The following is a 20,701-nucleotide window of genomic DNA, read 5'->3' as shown; positions in this document are numbered from 1 at the left end:
TTTTTTGTTTTCTCTCAATCTTTAATAAACTCGTGTGAAATTTTTATATTATATTTTTGTGTCGATGTGAGAAATTGGAGAAGTATAAAAACAAGATTGAAATTGAAAAAAATTCTTATATGACGACGAAAAAGACCCACAAAGTCAATCTTTGGGTCTTTTCGACTCATATGATTTTTTTTAAACTTTGATATATGTTTTTTTATACTTTCAATTCTTCTTGTTGAGACAAAAAATATGATGCAAAAATTTACCTCGAATATTATGAAGATTAAGAGAAAAAAGTCAATGGCACAAAGCCCCTTAAAAGTTGGGCCAAAGAGTTCTTTTATGTCAAATTTGACATGAGAGATGAGAAGTCAAGTAATACTGGACAATTGATATCTTGATTGAAATTGGCAAAAATGTCAATTTATCCACTTGACATAGCATTTTAATACTAACATATCGTTTTCACTCACAATCCTCGTTTTACATTAGTGCTCTCAATTCTCACCGTTGTGAATTTTACTAGTTTAAAATATTTATCAAAAACATTTTCACATTGATACTCCCGCCTACATTGTACTTACACGGTTCTAAAACACACCTCTCCAACACACCATTAAATAAGGTGAGCTCCACTACACATTGTGACGATCGTAATTGTTCATTTTGTATGTCTTGGCATAAACATTATTCACACAAAAAATCAGGTTGATCGGACATTGGTAGCAATCTTAAAATTTTACATCTCCCTTGAAAAAAAATAGACCATTAAAATTCTTCGTGTTATTCAATTGGTTTCAGTTAAGCATCTATCAATATCCGATCAATATGAATTTTTTACAAGAAAAATGTACATATCTAGATCTAAAAAATGAACGACTTCGATCTAAAAAATGTATGACCTTACATTATTGGATGGCGTTTTTAAAAACTGTGTTCGAAATACTTTGTACGTGCGGATCAAAAAAAAAAAACTTTGTACGTAGCAAAGCTTTTTTTTTTTATCCTCTCGTAGTCGTAGCAAAGCTCATGCGTGCAATTATCTAACTTTAGCTCTTCCCTCCTCCCGGTGACCGGTTATCCCCTTCCCCTTCCCTCAACGGGAGACAGTGGACACAGAGAGAGGGCGGTTCCCATAACTATTTCATCTCCCAACGGTCTCCTTCTCTCTCTCTCTCTCTCTCTCTCTCTCTCAACAACTGGAAGAGAAGAAAAAGAAGCAATCTCATTTGGACCAACAAAGCCCACTTTTTGGAGTCAAAGCCACTCTCTCTCTCTCTCTCTCTCTCTCTCTTTTCCTTTACCTTCCGATTCTCTCATCTTTGTTTCTTTCACTTTCTGCTTTGAACAAACCTCATCTCATGGGTTTATTTCTGTTTTCTCACAAGAAATCACTTCTCTCGTAATCTTCCTCGTTTGTGCTCTGATTCTCAAACAATAAACGGTCTGAAACCCAGATCCTAACTGATCAAATCCCAAAAGGGTTTTGCCGGAAACCCTCTCTCTCTCACTAGGGCATGTTGTTCTGCTAAGATGGGTGTTCTAGACTTCTGGGTCACCTTCCTTCTTCTCGTTTTCTCTCTCCAATCTCAAGTCTCAAATTCCCAAAACCTAACATGCAATCCAAACGACCTCAAAGCCCTCCGAAGTTTCTTGATTGGATTGGAATCAGGAATCAATGGCTGGGTAACCAATTCCACCAACTCCTCTTCCCCCAACTGCTGTACCTGGGCAGGAATCAAATGCGATGATTCGGGTCGGGTTGTCGAATTGGAACTTCCAAGACAGAGACTAACAGGCCAAATCTCTGATTCCTTGGGTGGTTTAAATCAGCTCAAGACCCTCAATTTCTCCACCAATTTTCTCCGAGGCTCAATCCCACATTCACTATTCCAATTGCCCAATCTTGAACTTCTTGATTTGAGCAACAACGATTTATCCGGCCCAATCCCAATGACCATAAACCTCCCATCACTCAAAGTTTTGGATTTTGATGATAATTCCTTGGAGGGTACGATCCCTTCTGGTATTTGCAACAACTTAACAAGAATCCAGTCCATTCGTTTTGCTTGCAATTACCTCACTGGTAGTATCCCACCAGGGCTTGGGAATTGCAGTTCATTGGTGCGACTCTGCCTCGGCTCGAATTTCTTCGCCGGAGGTGTGCCGGAGGATCTTTTCCGGCTGCCGGAACTGACCGGGTTGAGTATTTCGGAGAACCGGCTTTCCGGACCGCTCAGCAGTGGTGTTGGTAACCTCTCTAAACTTGCTCATTTGGATATTTCAGCAAATGGGTTTTCTGGAGAAATTCCAGATGTATTTGCTTTGTTGGTAAAGTTAGAGGATTTTTCTGCTCAATCTAATAGGTTTAGCGGTAGAATACCGCCTTCTTTGTCGAATTCTAGGACTATTAGTTCTCTTCTGCTGAGGAATAACTCTTTGAGTGGTTCAATTGATCTTAATTGTAAGGCAATGACTAGTTTGGTGTCTCTTGATTTGGCTACTAATGATTTCAACGGTTCTGTTCCTGCTAATCTCCCCTCCTGCACCCAACTGAAAACTATAAACCTTGCTAGGAACAATTTCAGTGGCCAAGTCCCAGAAAGCTTCAGGAATTTCCACAGCCTTTCGTCCCTTTCGTTTTCGAATTCCAGCATTTATAACCTTTCATCTGCGCTTGAAATCCTACAGCATTGCCAAAACTTGACCACCTTGGTTCTCACCTTGAATTTCCAGAACGAAATGTTGCCATCTGATGGTATTCTGGGGTTTAAAAAATTGAAGGCTCTTGTTGTTGCCAATTGCAGACTCACCGGTGTAATCCCCCAGTGGTTGAGGGGTTTAAATAAATTGCAGTTGTTGGATTTGTCGTGGAATCGATTGGGTGGACAGATTCCTCCTTGGTTAGGCAATTTCAACAGTCTTTTTTACATAGACTTGTCGAACAATTCCTTGACTGGAGAGATTCCAAAGAATCTGACTGGATTACCAAGCTTCATATTAGGAAATGTCCCATTGCAAGATCCAAGTTTGGATTTTCCCTTTTTCGTGAAACGGAACAAAAGTGCTGCTAACGGGTTGCAATATAATCAAATTCGAAGCTTTCCACCCACACTTGACCTCAGCGAAAACAATCTCACCGGACCAATCTGGCCTGAATTTGGAAACCTGAAAAAGTTGCATGTTTTGGATTTGAAATTCAACAGTTTATCCGGAATCATTCCTAGTAATTTGTCAGGTATGGCCAGCATTGAGTCTTTGGATTTGTCCCATAATAATCTGTCGGGAACTATTCCTCTTTCGTTGGTGAACCTAAGCTTTCTGTCGCAGTTCAATGTTGCTTACAACCATTTGTTTGGTGAGATCCCCGCCGGAGGCCAATTCCCTACTTTTCCGAACTCGAGCTTTGAGGGGAACATTGGTCTATGTGGTGAACATTCTTCTTCCCCTTGTGTGATTACCAATCAAGATCCTCAAGTATCTCATACTGAGTCGACGAGAAGAAAAGGTGTTGTTATTGGAATGGCGGTTGGGATTGGGTTTGGGACAACATTTCTCCTTGCCGTTATGTTCTTGATCCTTTGGCGTGCAAGTAGTCGACAAGAGGTTGATCCAGAAAAAGAAGAGGTCGATGGTACCGAAAAGGAGTTGGAAGAACTTGGATCGAAATTAGTTGTTCTTTTTGGAAACAAGGACAACAACAGCAGCAACAACAAAGAGCTATGCCTCGATGACCTTTTGAAAGCCACTAATGATTTTGATCAAGAAAATATCATTGGTTGTGGGGGATTCGGTTTGGTGTATAGAGCCACACTTCCCGACAGTAGGAAAGTTGCGATCAAACGGCTTTGCGGTGAGTACGGTCAGATGGAGAGAGAATTTCAAGCCGAAGTGGAAGCTCTCTCTAGAGCTCAACATACAAATCTAGTCCTTCTTCAAGGGTATTGTACTTACAAGAATGACCGCCTTTTGATATACTCTTTCATGGAGAATGGAAGCTTGGATTATTGGTTACATGAGAAACCCGACGGGCCTTCCTCATTGGATTGGGACACAAGGCTTCATATTGCTCAAGGGGCTGCAAGAGGGCTTTCTTACTTGCACCAATCATGCGAGCCCCATATCCTTCACCGCGATATAAAGTCAAGTAACATACTCCTAGATGAAAATTTTGAAGCTCATTTGGCTGATTTTGGACTCGCGAGGCTAATACTTCCATACGACACCCATGTCACCACCGATCTAGTTGGGACATTAGGGTACATCCCTCCAGAGTACGGCCAAGCTTCTGTTGCAACTTATAAAGGGGATGTGTACAGCTTTGGGGTTGTCCTTTTGGAGCTTATTACTGGAAAGAGGCCAATGGATATATGCAAGCCGAAAGGAACTAGGGATTTGATTTCATGGGTGCTTCAAATGAGGAGGGAGAAAAGGGAAAGCGAAGTGTTTGATCCGTTTATCTATGACAAACAGCATAGCAAGGAGCTGATGAGGGTTCTTGAGATTGCTTGTCGTTGCTTATGTGATTGCCCTAAATTGCGGCCTTCAACTCAGCAGCTTGTTTCTTGGCTTGACAACGTTGATCTCGACGTCTAGCTTTTCAATGTTTTAAGAAATCTTCTTGTCGCACAACAGAAGAAGTTTCTTGCATATAAAAGAGATTCCGATGTAAATATCTACTCTACCCACATACATAGTTGGAATGTTGAGTGGAGAAGGGATCTAACAAGAGCAAACAAAACAAATATATCGTGTAAGTAATGCTTGTAATATTAGTTCCTTTGCTTTTGATTCAGCAGTAATTTGGTTGTCGAACATGCTTTAAATAAATTTTTGGAAATTTTGCCATTTCGCGATTGTTCAAAGTGATAGAGAAGAGTATCGTTTATTTATGTTTGTATTTCTGTAATTTGATGTATACTATCTTGCTGGTCAGAATCAGTATTTTTATACTTGTTAACAATGTTAATGCTCAAATTTGAGTAATCTCAGCACTTTACATGCAGCCTTTAAAAATACTGAATCTTACAGGTTGTTAATTTGGTGCATTCTGATATCCTACCTCGTTCATTTGTTGGTTTTTCTGCTCCCAGATATCAACCTATGTAGTTAACATGTTTGGGAAAAGTTTGGGTAGTTTAATCCTTTGCCTTTTGTACTCTTGAAAACTCTATAAACATCCTCGTACTAGGTGTATGCATGACTTGCTTCTTCATTCGGTGTCACTTAACAATGTGACTTTTGATACTTATTGTCGTATTAGAATGTATCAGAGACTTTTTCTTTTTGTTATTTCTACAATAATTCAAATGTCAGGGTTTTCGATTTCCGGAGGGTAGAGAAAATTGAATAGAAACTTAACTAAATAACTCCACATTCATTTGCTTATCTGCTGATATTTCTAACCCAGCAAACAACATGCAAATAAAACAAAAACAAAAAAATCCATTTTTCAATGGGCAGATCATACATTATGATATACTATTAAAGTTCCTCTTGGACTGCAGTTTCTCAATGCTTGAATGCGGAGTAGTCCGATGACGCATTGAACACGGGCATAAGGTTTAATAAGTTCATGCATATATATTTGGGAATGACATTCTTGGGCCGTATAAGGTAATGAAATAGTGGAAGGTTTATTGCAGAGTAAAAGACATTCCCTGATGCATATTTGTGGGAAGAACTTTTGTAAAGGTTTTTAAGTTGGGTTGCTCTTTTTCATTTCTACCCTATGGATGCAAACTCTAGCTTTAGCTTTTGCTTTATTACTTTATCCTTCTGTTTTTTTGTTCTGTTCTGTTCTCTCGTGAATGTGCCAAATTCCAGCGGTCATAGGTGAAGATTCCTTGATTGATACGTTAAGAATTTTGTGTGTTCTTTGACTCAGTTAATAATACTCCTAACTATTTTTGTCATTTTCAAAGATGTATTTATTGACTTGGGCTCATTTAGGTCTACATCCATCATCTTCATTTACCAGTCAGACTCTTAATGTCATCACACATGCATGAAATTAAGCCAGCTACCTCTTTAGACTAATTTAGGTGAAGAATACTGGCGCCAGAGGAGTAACCCATTCCTCTGAACTTAAAAGTTTTGTTTAGTTGGTTGGTTTCAGAGAGTTCTTGCAAAAAACAAAGGCAATTTGACATGAAATGAGGGATCTACTCTTCTCTTCTTTTCTTTTTTCCCTCTCTTTTAGTAAGGAATGAGGACCTCCTTCAAGGCGGGATTACTTGGACTTGTTTGTTTAGGGTCCGTTTGATTAGCGAGAAAAATAAAATAGAAAGTGAAGTGAAAGAAACGAAAAAAAAAATTCCTCACATCTGTTTGATTAGAATGGAAATTTTGCAAGAAAATAATAGTGAAAATAAGATATCCTTGTTTGGAGGGAATAAAATTGCCGAAATTAGAAGAGAAAAGGTGGTGGGAAGAGGATAAAGAAGGAAGTTAGAGTAATTGTTGTTGATTTTTTCAAGAAAATAAAGTTTCCCTGCGCATTTCGTTAAAAAAAGTAAAGTAAGCTCTCATGCTTTAGAGGGTTGTACATGAAAATTTACTTTCTAGGATATTCTTTCTAAGTGAACACAAAAAAATATTTTTTATTTTCTCTTTCTTGCATGTTCTATCATTATCTCGCTAATCAAATGGACCCTTAACAAGACTAATAGTCAATAAATATGTATCACATTGGACAAATAGTGATCAAATTAATACGGAGTAATACTATAGCTCATATGTCGTTGAGATTAAATGTTGTATGCATTTTTTATTCGGACTATAATTTTGCTTAACTTCCATGGAGATAGAGTCAAATTCGAGACTCATATCCAATAAACGAAAGGCATATATATAAAGAGTCCTTCTACCACCACACTCATGTACACACTCATTCACACATCCACACTCACAACAAGAGTAGAGCCCGCACACACTACACACCCAGTGTATGTGGGCCCCATCCCTTATTGTGAGTGTGGGTGTGTAAATGGGTGTGGTGTTAGAATTATTGATATATAAAAGGCGAATGCCAAGTTTGAAAGTTGTCCCGAAGCCTAAGGATGACCAACAAACTATTTGAAATGGATACAGATAGACCATCGACAGGTGGTAGCGTAGTTGTTCATGGTTATTCCCAAATGGTTTGGATAATCAAGACCTCGTTCGTTTTAAGGTTTTGGATTTTGGATTCTAATCATTATTTTATTTTTCTCGAATTACTCTCTTATTTTTTCTCTATTTCTCTCCAATCATTACCTATATTTTCAATCATTGTTCTACTTCTCTCTACACTCATTCTACAAATCCAAATCCCAAAACGAACGGGGTCCAAGAGATCCAAGATTTAAGTCGTGCAACCGATGCCCCCTCATTCTTTTTCTTCTTGCGAAGCCCTGTTGTGTTCACTAACACTTCTTGGTTTGTTCGAGGCCTGTTGCGGGTTTGAAATTTCTAGGGTCATGTGTATGAGAGGACTGCTATGATGCTTCATCGCGAGAGCAATTTTGTTCATCCTCGCAAAGCTTGAGCAATCTTGTTTGCGAGAACCGCTTATTTTGTATGAATTGATATATTAGTCCAATAATTACTGAATAAGCGGTTCTAATTACTGGATCAGAATCCGCAACATATCTCACCGAATATGGATAAAGTTATCATTCCCCATGGTGAGGGTCAACGAAATTGCTCTCACGACCATGCGTAACAGTCCTCTCATTGACCATAGAAATTGCAGACCTTCAACAAGAAAAAAAAAATGCACATATAGCAAAATATTTCACAGGTCAATAGGGTTGAAATCGTGAATGAATAACAAACCTTTGTGTCCCTTTCGGATCCAATGCATAACATTGATTTGCTTTGACCAAACTGTCCAATGGTTGTGGGAACTGACGGGTCAACTCCGGCAATTGTTTGCGGTTACATCATCAGTACTACTATTGAACTAAACTAGTTTACAACAAGGGTAGCTCAAGCGGCAATATGTATGAGTTGTAAATCCAGACATCTTGAGTTTGAAACTTAGCAAGTCCCTGGACTCAAGCCTCAAGAGAGAAATTTTTTATGAATCTCGAGTCCCGACATGAATGGTCTATCTATGACCGGACAAGAGATGTGAATAGTTGAAGTGCGCATAAGCTAGCCCGGACACCATTGACCGTCAAACCAGGGGAAAAAAGAACTAGTTTACGAAATTCGACTCTGATTTCTTTGTTAAAAGACGAATATTGGAGTATGGTTATCAAAAAGTAGAGTGCCAAAATCAATTACCTTCAAATATACTTGAATCCCATTAGAGTGAAACCAGGATTGACCTTTTACAAAGCTTATAGTTTTATCCGTGTGGGCATCCCCAAGGGCAGATTAGAACTTTTACCAGAGTTAAACTAGTTAAAGAGTGAGGGCACAAAGTGAAATTCTGGTAGTAAACGTTGCGGGGTAGTCTAATCGCCCAAAGTACTATTATTAGTTCAAATATATGAAGTTCATGTGTCTCCATGTAATTCTACTTATACAATGTATATCCTATATGTACACAGTCTATTTATAGCAATGATATGTCATGATGGTAGTGGCAATTAGAGATGATGTCAGATGATAGCTACAAGATATGTATATTGATTTCGAATGATAGCTGTAAGAAATCTATATCAGCCTATATTGAGGATGTCGAAGATAATGAACGACGATTAATTGTGAATAGTGATTTCATATTTTATAGTTTAACATGATCGTTTGCATAATATTTGCAACATAAACCTTATATTATTGAAGATGTTGGTGCATAATATAGCATAATATTTGCATAATATGAGCTTTTTGCCAGATGAAAGGACCTTCCATTGTTGAAGATGTTGGAATTGGCTTTGGTAGTCTTTGGAATTGCACCAGCCAACATTAAAATTCGGATCAAGATCAGGACCCTTGATATTCGTTGACATGGCTTGCATTATCAATCCCTAGTTATTGCTTAATTTTCATACAAATCCCATAGTCCTCACACTCTTCAACCCACATCTAGCACCAAAAAATTCATGTCTGCAGTTTTTTGTTTTTGTTTTCCTACCAAACTCCCTTGATAATGTTATTGCTGTTGTTAGAAAATATAGAAACTTTTGGGATATTTGTCTAATCACCAATTTCTTTGTCAGGTAGAGGTGGCTCAACTCTTAGGTCTGTTAGTTCACTGCCTGAGGCAACCCAACAAACAGAATCTCTAACAAACATTTCAAATTATCCATCAGTCTGAACAAAATAAAGCCTTATTTTAGGATTCAGCTTGAGCTTTGAAAATGTGGTCAGTTGATTGGGGTTCAGCTTGAGGTCTGAAAAATTCCCCTGAGAAAATTGAAGAAATTTGTAATAGTCACCCGTATTGAGATAGTAGAAAGAGCATGGACCCTTTTATCTGCGATATCCATTTCACCCCATCTCAATGCATTTTTCAGTTGCACAACAGTGCCTTGTATATTTCGAGATTCACAACATATCCTGCGGCTTACATCATATCAGAGAGACAAGAAGTTTTGGACCAGAGAATTCATGGCTGAAGAAAGTTTGCATATGTTGGATTGAAGAGGCAAGCACTTTGTGGAGCAGATAACCTATGAAAGTTGGAAATCTAGCAGACAATCTTTCTCCCCACGCTTCTATCGTGAGTTTCGAGCTTGTGTGGAGTCCAGTAGACAAATTTTACTGAAAACCCTACAGTGTAAAACCAAATATCCACAATTCTCTGGGTAATGAGGCAGAATTTCCTTCTGGGTTCATAAACAGTACAATGTCTATGTAGGTTATTGTCATGTTATGATCTGTAAATTAGTGCAGTCAATCCAGGTTCCACATGTTATCAATCAAACTCATGAGAGTAATTTGGACATACACTGTTAAAGCAACATTCTCACCTATTCAAACTTCACTGTAATGGTGTTCTTTGACTTTACATTCAGCATCACAAAAGGAGAAGAATCTTTTACAAACAACAGGCATATGACGGTATATCATATCATAAATACATAGTTGAACTTCGAACGGAAATATATCTCATAAGAACACAAGAAAACATCAAGAATTGGATTCCGCGTCATCTTCCATCTCATAAACAGCCTGAAGGGGGCCACTTCCAGGCATAAATCCACTTTCCGAGAGATTATTCTGAGGGATATTTCCAAACAGACACACCTGCGGCTCTATCTGGTTCAACCGGCTCAATTCACTGGCTGACAATGACCAACTGAAAATGTCTGTGTTCCTTATTATCCGGTCAGGCTTTACGCTACATGGAAGGACACTTGTTCCCCTTTGCAAACCCCACCGCAAGATAATCTACAATATAGATCAAAGTGATCAATCAAAATCAATCACAGTAATGAATCAAAATGTAGCACAAGTAGAAGGAGAAGGAGAAGAGAAAAAATACCGAAGAATAGAGGAAAATAAAACAGAGAGAAAGAAGAAACCAAGGAACATAGTCCCAAGCCAGTATTCATATCTCCAGTCACTGTTCGATACACATCACCCAGTTTATGAAAATATAAATGTACAACCGATACCTCAAACTGACTGCTAGAAAGGCCAAATTAAAAGTAGGTCTAGCTCATTACTCTATGTATATTAAAGAAGTAAATAACTCTGGCTTTGACAGCTTGCTCAATCAAAACTGGGAAAAGATCAAGCACGGGAAAAGGCCCCAAGCAAGCAAGTAGTACTACAGCCCACAATATTGATCGAAATCGAAAGAAATTAGTTTCCCTCGAAAGCAACATAAGTTTTCATCGGTTAGCATTCATTGGGAGACAAAGGGGTTGAAGAGATAGATAACGTGCTTCCCTATCAAGTGTGGTTCCGGGGTTCAAGTCTCACCATTGAAAGCTGCATCTTCACCTTTCCTACTTCCCTCTTACTGATGGTAAACAAAAAATGGATTCACCTATATTACTATATTTCAAATGTTTCTTGTTGTAAAGCCTACGACGGAATCAAAGATTTTATGCATACTTGATTAGAAGCCTCGAAACGAATAGTTTCACCTGAAGAAAACACTTGGAATGGTCTCCAGGAAAGGAATTCTATTAGGCATGTCATTTTCTCGGAGAATTTATATTGATAAACTTAATTAATTTAAGATTCAAGACAAATTTCCATACCCAATCTATTATGAATTCATATCTACTTATGAAGGGACAAGTGCAGTCCTAACAGCACTGGTTGAAATGAACTTTTTATGACTTGAGACATCTATGTTCTTACATGTAGTGTGGTCTTCGTAAGTGAGTTAATATGCAAGTGAAGGACTTGTGGATTAATTATAGTAGTAGCCCTAGAGTGTGGTGTAGAAAGTCAGAGAAAGCAAGCAAGTATGCATATTTGGATCTTTATATAGTCATGTTTTCTACGCAGTTGGAACGAGTGCACCACTGAGTGAATATGGGAGCATTAACAAATCTTACGTAGTAGCAAACTTAAATATAAGCATGAGCAAAGAATAAGAGTGAGAACTATAAAGAAATGAGCGAATAACAAGTTCCAGTCTTCTCCTCTAATTGGCTTCTCATTTGAGTTTGTGGAATTAAGCTATTGTCCCCAACAAAGTGGTATCAGAGCTAACACGATCCTGGATGCCATGATTATGGAAGAATCACCAAATAGTATCTGTAGTGTCAGAAGATGGTATCCAATTACAAGAGAATAAAGATCCTCTCTCTTCTGATTTGAAAGCATGCGAGCCATATGATGTAGTCAGCAAAGAACCAAACGGTAGCTTAGCTATAAGAACCCGAGAGCGGAAAGAAGAAAGGCACTCAGAGTTCTTAAGAAAGCAATACATTAAGAGATTTGGACGTATATTGGAGATTCAAGATCTTCACGTCATGTTTGAATATTTATTGAGATAGTGGTCTTGATTTTGGAGGAAGTGAAGAGTTGTACTAGCTCTTGGAAACATGAGATCAAATACCCTGACAATCTCAGCATTTGTTATGATTGGAGAATTACTGATTCAGTTTTCTTGTAATTTTTCTTGTTTTCTAGTTTTGGATAGGCTGGTCAGGTTTTGTTGTACCTAGTTGGTCTGGTTGTATTCTTTCTCAAGGTCATTCCTTGAGTTTTTGGGCATGGTCCCTTTATAAATCCGCCTTTCTCCAAAAAAATAAAATAAAAAGGCAAGGTGTTCGACAAGGAGTATTGGAGTCAATGCTTGAAGAAAATGGGTTCGGGAAAGAAGAGATTCATTCTGAACATGACGGGCATTATCCTATTTATTTATTCTCTTCAATTTTGACCACCCATAGACATGATTTACGCTGTAATGGACAGGAGGAAATAAGCACAAAAATAAGAGGAAAATCTTACTAGCATGTGACCAACTATAGGTGGAACCACAGATATATATAGCTGAATCAACTACTATAATGCAATAATGCAACTAGGATAGAGTTGCCTTCCTAAGAACTGCCGCAATCTCTGAACTCCCAAATTCTGCAATGTAAGGAGTTGAGCTTATATCTATTACCATTAATTGAATGTGTATAAGATAGCCATCATTAATAGACCTTCATTTCTCTCCCTTTCCCTCGTTACGTACCAATGTTGCTGGCCCATCACTTCCCTCCGCCACTATGTCCATGTGATGAAATTCATCTCTCTCTCTCTCTCTCTCTCTCTCTCTCTCTCTCTCTCTCTCGAATTCGTCCTTCGCCTTTTCATGCTCTTGCTGCTTCTACCAACTGCCAAAGGATTCCAATTTGTCATTCAAAAACATAGGCTGCTTCTCTGCAACTCAAAGGGAGACACCCTTCTAATGGTAAGATTTCCGTTAGACATCTGTATCCAAACACTGGCAAAATCCGCTCATGATCCATTGAAAAACCCCACGAAGAGATTTTAGACGAAGAGTCCAAGGTGTTTGTTTCGATCACAAGTTCATTTTCTGTCATTGCAATTACAAGTTGACTTGAATACCTCTTCTATATGGTGAGTTTTCATAAAAGTTATCTATTCACTACCAATCAGATTTGTACCATCAAGGATAAGGTACAGGGGAAGGCAACGTTGGCAGCTCGTAATCACTACCTTTGAATACTAATCAGCTATATGGTGAGTACTGAAAGATAGTTTTCTATTTAGTACCAACCAGATTTGTAGCATTAAGGATAAGGTACAGTATAAGGCAATGTCGGCAGCTCATAATCACTACCTTAGGCATAAGCCTATATAAGAACTTAAGTTCTGGCAGCCAGTTGCCAAGTCACTCGTGAATTGGAGGATATCGTGTTCCTATATGACATGGTCAATATACTAGCTTTGGTACATGTTCCAAAAAGAAAGGTGAATGCACAGGTTTAAAAAAGGCTTTCTTCTCAGTATTCATGGAGAATCAACAAGTTCGCAGGGGCCTCATGATGATGGTATCCTTAGAATGAACAACGCTATTAAATTTTTTCAGGTAAATCTCGTTGCTTGAATTCTGCTTCTAAGCACTTATTTGGATCATTGAACAATCATGAACAAGCTGGAAGTCCTTCACAAAGTGGTTCCAAAGTCCAGACATTTATCTTATTCTAGAGTGCAGAGTGTCACGGAATTCACAGAAATTGATATCCACTTGACTAATAAATTGCACCAACAGTGGGAAAGAGTAAAAATTAATGAAGGCTGTCTTGCGACTATGACGAACATAGTAAAAGATTGCGGTAATCAACATAACTAATAATAGATAACTGAATAAGGTGTACCTGTTCAGGAGTCTTCTTATGCCTATCTGCTATTTCTGCAACGACTGACAATTTCAACATAGGGCCGTGTACTGATCTCGACCTCCTGAAAGATATGCGAGGAGTTCCAGGTTCATCTTCCCCACCTGATCCGCTATCAGAAGGTCCAGGAGTGGAAGTTGGTACTCCCAATGGTGTATGAGCAGAAACATGGATACCTTTTGATTGACAGAACTTGACAAGTTCATCTTGCCGCCAAAATGGATGCAACTCTACCTGGTAAAAGCCGAACATGGATCATAGAAGAATCAAAACACCATAGCTGAAAATTCACAAAATAAAAACAAATCACATAAGCGTCTTATGTATGCATGGTGCATCTCATTTTTTTTTCTATCTTCTTAAAGAGGAAGCCCTCCAAGCAAGGGTCATTTCAGACCCAACACTGCAAAGTAAAACCCAGATATCTACACTGAACCACATGTCGCAGGTATATGATAAGTCCAGGCATTACCAATGGGGGTTTAACTGTGAACACGAGACCTCTGGGTTTATGGTTGTTCCTAGTGACAACCTTAAACCCCTGCAGCATGCATCTCACTTTAGTCAGAGGAGAAGTGGAAAAGAAAGACAAATTATGATGAACTTTTAAGGGATGCAGAGGCACAACATGAATCCTAAATAAAAAAGCAAACAACAAAAACAAACATTTTATTGGACAAAGAACCGAGAAGGATGATGATGCAAAATTACACACTGTAACATAACATTTCTAGTCCGTGCAAATCCTAAAAAAGAAGAACAAATCAACAAAGAAACAGGGATTTCTATATACTGCCAGTGGAACAAAATTTGCAGATGGCACAAAAAATATGTAAAGTCACAATAAATGTAGGTTAAATTGTAGCACAAATTATATACTATTGGTTTTCTTCCCTTTTCATAATTTTTTGAGCTGAATATCTTGGATTTCTGCCACAAAAAAAGAAAGACACTAAAACGAGTTGTGCCTGAACAAGAAACATCGTCTCCCTCTCTGATGTGAGTCAAGTAACCCCTTCTAAACTGGGTAATTGCTCTTCCTGGAATAGAAAGCTTATATAATTCAAACGAGAGTTGTCCTTGGACACACAACAAAAATGGAGGAATGAAACTAAGAGGAACAATAAAGAAACAGGACACGGACACGACACACAAGGACACATTGAATCATACACTGCAAGTGCAACAAAATAATTTGCAGATGGCACAAAAAATATGCGGGGGCACCATATATGTTGGTTAAATTGTAGCACAAACTATATCCTATTGGTTTTCTTCTTTTTCATAAATTTTTTGAGCTGTATAACTTGGATATCTGCCACACACAAAAAAGACACAAAATGAATTGTGCCTGAACAAGAAACATCGTCTCCCTCTCAGATGTGAGTCAAGTCCCCCCCTTTTAAATTGGGGGGTTGCTCTTCCTAGGACAGAATAATGTGAATCGTCCGTGGACACAAGAAAAAAATGGAGGAATAAAACTAAGAGGAGCAATAAAGAAATGGGACATGGACGCGACACATAAAGGACACTTTGAATCAGCTTCAAAAAATCAACACGTGAAAGTAATGAGCCAAATAATACCAGGCTACGTCTACCTTCAATCTTACCCCCTCTGCCACTCTTGAGTAACGATAACCAACAATTACTAGCATGCCTTTCTTCGGAAATGTTTGGACACGAGTTGACACAAAAGCGCCACCCTAGGAATGATGTCATACATGCATCCTAGGAACGAATGAACTGACTAGAAGAAGAGGAGGGAAACATGAGGTATGATCTGAATTTAGACACTTGACATGTCTCAACTCTCATTTTCTCAACAACCCTTGAAGCGACTCTTTCCTAAAAATATTAGTAGGTTGAATGTGGCAACGCTGATTTAGGGAATCGAGATCCAGTCGAATCCAACAGTGGTTTGCCTCGTGTGATCAGGTCTTCTTTTGATGGGTAGCTAATGGAATGGTGAAGATGATCAACTCTTCCTTGTTTTGTATCACAGGGGTAGTACAACATCAATATTTAATGGCTTTAGAAAGCACTAATAAGGCCAATCTGATGGCAACATCCACATTTGATAGTTTATATTTCTCCAATGACCATAAATATCCCAGCATCCTTTGATACAATGATTTCAGAATTCAGACGCCAAATGTTAATCTCATCTAAATCAAAATCCTACTAATTTCTAAAGAGCTATAACCCCACTTGATAGTGGAGCAGGTGATAAGATAAGTACTTGAAGAAAGTTGCAATGCAAAGTTAACTAACGACGATTTTCCAAATCCAAGAACAAGGAGTTTACCTGATTGACTGCCGGTACAATTTTTGCAAATTTAAGCAATTCCTTGATCTGCTGGACGCTGAAATTGCTAACCCCGATGGCTCGAACTAGACCCAGCGTCACCAAATCTTCCATTGCTTTCCATGTAGTCTTGAACCGATTCAAGAACTGCCGATACTCACTTCCTGACTTGGAAGGAGGATCGGTGGCATCCCCAAATGCTGAGCTCTCAGACCAATGCATCAAATACAGATCCAAGTACGACACTCCGAGGCTCTTAAGAGATACCCTAACAGAATTCTCCATCTTATTGAGTGAATTCATAGTGCAGAAAAGCTTAGAAGTCAAGAAAACATCCTCCCTCTTTAAAGAACCTTTAAAAGCCTCAGCTAGTGCTGCCCCTACTTCAGTCTCGTTACCATAAAGATGTGAACAATCTATGTGACGGTAACCAACCGATAATGCCGTTTTCACGGCTTCGACGCAGAGGTCACCCCCACTCTGCCATGTCCCAAGCCCTATGGCTGGGATTTTGTGCCCTGTGTTCAGCAGAAAGTAACTCCCTTGTGTCCCAACTTTTCCTTTCATTCTCCCAACTTTCTTAAGACGAACAGATGGGAAAAAACTATTACACCCTCCAAAATTCAGAGCTTATATGATCACAGATTTTGATGAATAAAAATCTGGGAAGATACAACAGTAACCCCAAGATCTTCAAATGCAAATCAGACCAAAACCCAGCAATGGAAAACCCAACAAAAGAGTAAAAGAATAAAAAGCACTGATTACCCAGTACAGAAAAGATCAAATCAGAATCGGAAGTGTAATTGAAGATGAGTACAAGAGAACATTCCGCTGTCAAATAATGAAACAAAAATTGAACTGCAGGAAAGCCCACCAGTTGTTTGATGATGTATCAGAACGAAACCCAACAACCCAAATGATCTTTGCCACAGCGAAAGAATAAGTCCGAGGAAGAAATCAAGAGCCGAGAGCAAACAAACAAACCTTTCTTTCTATTTTTTGCAGGAAAGGAACCAACCCCAGACCAGTATTTCGAATTTGTCTGCGCTAAAATTGTTCCAGTTGGAAAGACGAGGTCAACAAAGGCAACAGAGAGCTAAAAATTGCCAAAATGCAATAATGCAAGCACTTATTAAACAGCTGTAAGAAGCAATTTTTTTTGTCTCTCGCTCTCTCTCTCTCTCAATATCTGCGCAATAACCAATTTGTAGCGATGGATGTAAAAGACAGCTGGTGTCTCCTCTATATTATATATGTTTTTGTGACCGTGACAAAGATGCTTGTTTTATATGATTGACATTGAAAAATAAGACGTGAAGAAAATACTACTCCTACTATGTAGATTATTAGTACTATATAAGAAAGGGATAGAGCTGGAGGTAGACGGAGAAAAGGAAGTAACGAATGAGAAATTCAATAGTTGCACCTAACGGAAAAAGACAGACTTGAAATCCACCCGCCACCTACCAAAGCTTAGTTAATATAAAAAATTGGCCTAGGGTCCATTGTACCATGTTTGTAACCCACTAAGTCCATTTATCAAATCTCTAACCCACTAAGTCCACTAATTAGTATATGGTAAGGATTCAAGTCCACTCCTTTTAAAAGGGGAAATAGTCCATTACATATTTACCCTTCCAAGAATCCCGTTATCCGTTTAGCCCATTATCCCAATTATCCCTTGTACGTTTGAAATAACGCTATTTACGGGGGGAATAGAGCGACAGCGAGAAAGAGATCGATTGTTCTCTCAAACATCTCCTGTTCCTCATCTGTTGATCTCGAATATTATCCTGTTGTTGGTGATCGATCTCTTCTTGCTCCAAGGATTCCAGGCTATAGTTTCGTCTCTCTACCTATCGGGTATATCTATCTCTATATCGTCTCTCGTCTCTCTCTAGTCATCTGCTGATCTTGAATTTGTTTTAATTTTTTTGTTTTGTTTTTGGATTTGTTATTGTACATATGAGAGTTGCATGTTTGGACTGGATAATTTTCGTATCTAACATTGTATATAACGTTATTATACTTATATGACGTTATATCTCTGTTCAGAGTTACGTTGTATATAACGTTATTGTATTCGTATATCGTGATATAACATTATATATTCTCATTCTAGAGTTACACATGACATAAGCAAATATATAACTATATATGTTTGGAATGTTGTCCAGTTTGTGATATATAACAGTGTTTTTTGTGCAGTTGTCATGGATTCAACAATCATGTTTATTTGTAAGTATGGGTTGCAGATTCTTCCGGTGAGGTTATCGGGTGGTGCTAGGTTGAATGATGTTTTAAGCAGCATTCGTAATAGGTGGAAGAATCTGTCTGTTGGTGGGTTTTCTGTTTCATATGCTTATGAGGATGGTTATTGTGCTCTTCAGAATGAATATGATTTTGAGAACATGCTTTTCTTGTTTACTAATTGTGATCGCATAAATGCGAAGGTTGATGAAAATAAACATAGTAGCATGTTAATTACTGGTAGTAACAGTAATGAAGAAGCTGATGTTGATGAAGTTGTTGATGATGAGTTAGAATATGTGGATAGAATGGACCCCGCGGAAAAATATTGTAAACATGCGGAGACTAGGTATTTGACGGAAGATTGGGCTGATTTGATAGAGGGTGTTGGACAAGAATTTCCCTTAGGTGTGAAGGAGTTCAGGGCTGTGCTGGCTAAATATGCGATTGAAAATGGCTTTATGTACCGTTTCGTAAAAAATGACTTACTTAGGGTGACGGCTGTTTGTGTTATTATAGGGTGTGAATGGAATGTCCATGCTATTTTAAATAGAACCAATGGAGTATTTCATATTAAAAAGTGTCATAATGAGCATAATTGTGGTTCAACATATCGAACCAATAAGCATAAGCGCGTGTCATCCCGTCTGGTTGCGAATGAGATAGCTGGGATTATTGAGAAAAAACCCAAGACTTCTCCAATTGACATGCTGGATTGGTTCACGGACAAGTATGGGCTTGATTTGTGCTATCATAGTGCTTGGTTAGGTGTTGAGAAGGCAAGGGGGGAATTATATGGAGATTATGAAGGTTCATTCGATAGGCTTCGGTGGTACGTTGAAGCTGCAAGGGCTACGAATCCGGGTAGCGTATTGAGGCTTGAATCTGAACCTGTAACCAAGGAGTTTTCGCGGCTGTTTGTATCGTTTGACGCTTGTATCAAGGGGTTCAACTATTGTCGGCCTTTTTTGTGTCTTGATGCCACCCATCTGAAAGGTAGATTTAAAGGAACACTCCTTGCCGCAACAGGGAAAGATGCAAATCAATGTATGTTTGTCTTGGTTGTTTATGTTTTGACCTTATATAATAAATTTCATTTGTACAGTTTTGAATATATAACACTGTATGTTTTATTATTTGAAGTTACACATGGTATAAGTTTGCATATAACGTAATATGTTATCATTCATGTGCAGGTTTATTCCCTATAGCTTTTGCAATTTGTGACGCTGAAAATGATGCTAATTGGACTTGGTTTCTTGGCCTTTTGAGGAGTATATTGTCCACACGTTCTATTACATTTATTACTGATCGTAACGCAGGTCTTGTCAACAATATTCCTGTTATGTTCCCCGGTTGTCATCATGCATACTGTCTTTATCACCTACAGTTTAACTTGAAGGATCACTTTCCTGGGCGGTTTAGAAAAGGTTTTCGGAATAGGCTCGTTGAATTGTTCAACAAATGTGCATATGCTTCATCGGTGTCGGTTTACAAAGCTGCTGAGGAAGAATTTTACCAATTTGGTGGAGAAAAAGCTAGGACCTTTATTGCGAGTGTCCCCAAAGAGCATTAGAGTAACGCGTATTTTGAAGGTCAACGGTATGGTGAGATGAGTTCTAGTGCTGTGGAATCGTTTAATAATTGGATTCTTAAAGCTCGGGAAATGCCTGTATTTTATTTAGTCGATGAGCTTCGTCGGAAAATTATGAAGCAAATGGCAGATAGGAGAGTAAAGTCGATGAAATGGAATTCAGTGATTTGTCCGAAGATGGATAAGAAGTTAGCTCGCTTTATTAAGAAAGGAAGGTCATGGAGGATCATTATGTCAAAGGTTGGTTTGTACGAGGTGCGCTGTCTTCCCCCGAAGGTAGTATCTGTTGAGGAAAGGACGTGCTCTTGTGGTAAGTGGCAGTCGACCGGTTTCATGTGTAGGCATGCTGCAACGGTTATTATTAAAGCTTGCGGAGGGGAAGGAAATTTGGTGGACCACATGGATCCGTTATACCTTGTTGATGCGTGTCGGCGTGCATATGAAGAACCCATATATCCAGTTGCAGAGAGTGACATTCCCGATTTTACAAAAGAAGGTGACCGGGTTATAAATCCTCCACGGAATAGGCGGCCAGCAGATAGGCCCAAGGTTAAACGCATTCGTTCAAGGGGTGAAGAGTCGTACACCAGGCCAAATAAATGTGGGAGGTGCCACAAGGCTACAAAGCACAACCGAAGAACATGCAAAGAGCCAAGTGATATATGAGGCAAGGAGGTCAAATATGAGAATAAAGGAGAGATTAGGACGAATCTATATTATAAAGTTGGGGGGTTGTTTTGTTTTTCTTTATTCGTGCTGAAAATAGTGAAATTGTTTCTTTTGGATTATGGATAAATAAATAGTTCT

The 20,701-nt window shown here is 38.6% G+C and overlaps 4 protein-coding genes across 4 annotated transcripts; 3 read left to right on the top strand and 1 right to left on the bottom strand.

Moving 5' to 3' along the window:
- Window positions 1–1,064: 1,064 nt before the first annotated feature.
- Window positions 1,065–4,836, top strand: LOC131300762 (phytosulfokine receptor 1). Its single transcript, XM_058326741.1, has one exon. The coding sequence runs from the start codon at window positions 1,522–1,524 to the stop codon at window positions 4,582–4,584; it is 3,063 nt and encodes a 1,020-aa protein (XP_058182724.1). The 5' UTR covers window positions 1,065–1,521; the 3' UTR covers window positions 4,585–4,836.
- A 5,039-nt stretch (window positions 4,837–9,875) lies between these two features.
- On the bottom strand, window positions 9,876–17,305 carry LOC131300761 (aldo-keto reductase family 4 member C10-like). Its single transcript, XM_058326740.1, has 3 exons — window positions 16,048–17,305; window positions 13,722–13,976; window positions 9,876–10,314 (listed from the first exon to the last, which is right to left on the bottom strand). The coding sequence occupies exons 1-3, from the start codon at window positions 16,612–16,614 to the stop codon at window positions 10,054–10,056; spliced, it is 1,083 nt and encodes a 360-aa protein (XP_058182723.1). The 5' UTR covers window positions 16,615–17,305; the 3' UTR covers window positions 9,876–10,053.
- Window positions 17,306–18,263: 958 nt separating this feature from the next.
- LOC131299650 (uncharacterized) lies at window positions 18,264–19,876 on the top strand. The gene is made up of 2 exons (XM_058325234.1): window positions 18,264–19,347; window positions 19,497–19,876. Exons 1-2 carry the CDS (start codon window positions 18,264–18,266, stop codon window positions 19,874–19,876), a joined length of 1,464 nt encoding a protein of 487 aa, XP_058181217.1.
- Window positions 19,877–19,912: 36 nt separating this feature from the next.
- On the top strand, window positions 19,913–20,560 carry LOC131299649 (uncharacterized). The gene has a single exon (XM_058325233.1). The coding sequence runs from the start codon at window positions 19,913–19,915 to the stop codon at window positions 20,558–20,560; it is 648 nt and encodes a 215-aa protein (XP_058181216.1).
- The last annotated feature ends 141 nt before the right edge of the window (window positions 20,561–20,701 follow it).

The sequence above is a fragment of the Rhododendron vialii genome, chromosome 9a, assembly GCF_030253575.1.
Source record: "Rhododendron vialii isolate Sample 1 chromosome 9a, ASM3025357v1".
Taxonomy (NCBI): domain Eukaryota; kingdom Viridiplantae; phylum Streptophyta; class Magnoliopsida; order Ericales; family Ericaceae; genus Rhododendron; species Rhododendron vialii.
Note: the sequence above shows the minus strand (reverse complement) of the source record. Positions and strands in the feature narration are given on the sequence as shown.

Bases quoted from the DNA above. Each gene is read 5' to 3' on its own strand.
- LOC131299650 (XM_058325234.1), top strand. From the start codon at position 18,264: ATGGATTCAACAATCATGTTTATTTGTAAGTATGGGTTGCAGATTCTT. The intron at 19,348-19,496 runs GTATGTTTGTCT...ATTCATGTGCAG, and splicing joins AGGGAAAGATGCAAATCAAT to GTTTATTCCCTATAGCTTTT.
- LOC131299649 (XM_058325233.1), top strand. From the start codon at position 19,913: ATGAGTTCTAGTGCTGTGGAATCGTTTAATAATTGGATTCTTAAAGCT.
- LOC131300761 (XM_058326740.1), bottom strand. From the start codon at position 16,614: ATGAAAGGAAAAGTTGGGACACAAGGGAGTTACTTTCTGCTGAACACA. The intron at 13,977-16,047 runs GTAAACTCCTTG...GGCTTTTACCAG, and splicing joins TTGTACCGGCAGTCAATCAG to GTAGAGTTGCATCCATTTTG. The intron at 10,315-13,721 runs GTACACCTTATT...TCTATATTGTAG, and splicing joins ATAAGAAGACTCCTGAACAG to ATTATCTTGCGGTGGGGTTT.
- LOC131300762 (XM_058326741.1), top strand. From the start codon at position 1,522: ATGGGTGTTCTAGACTTCTGGGTCACCTTCCTTCTTCTCGTTTTCTCT.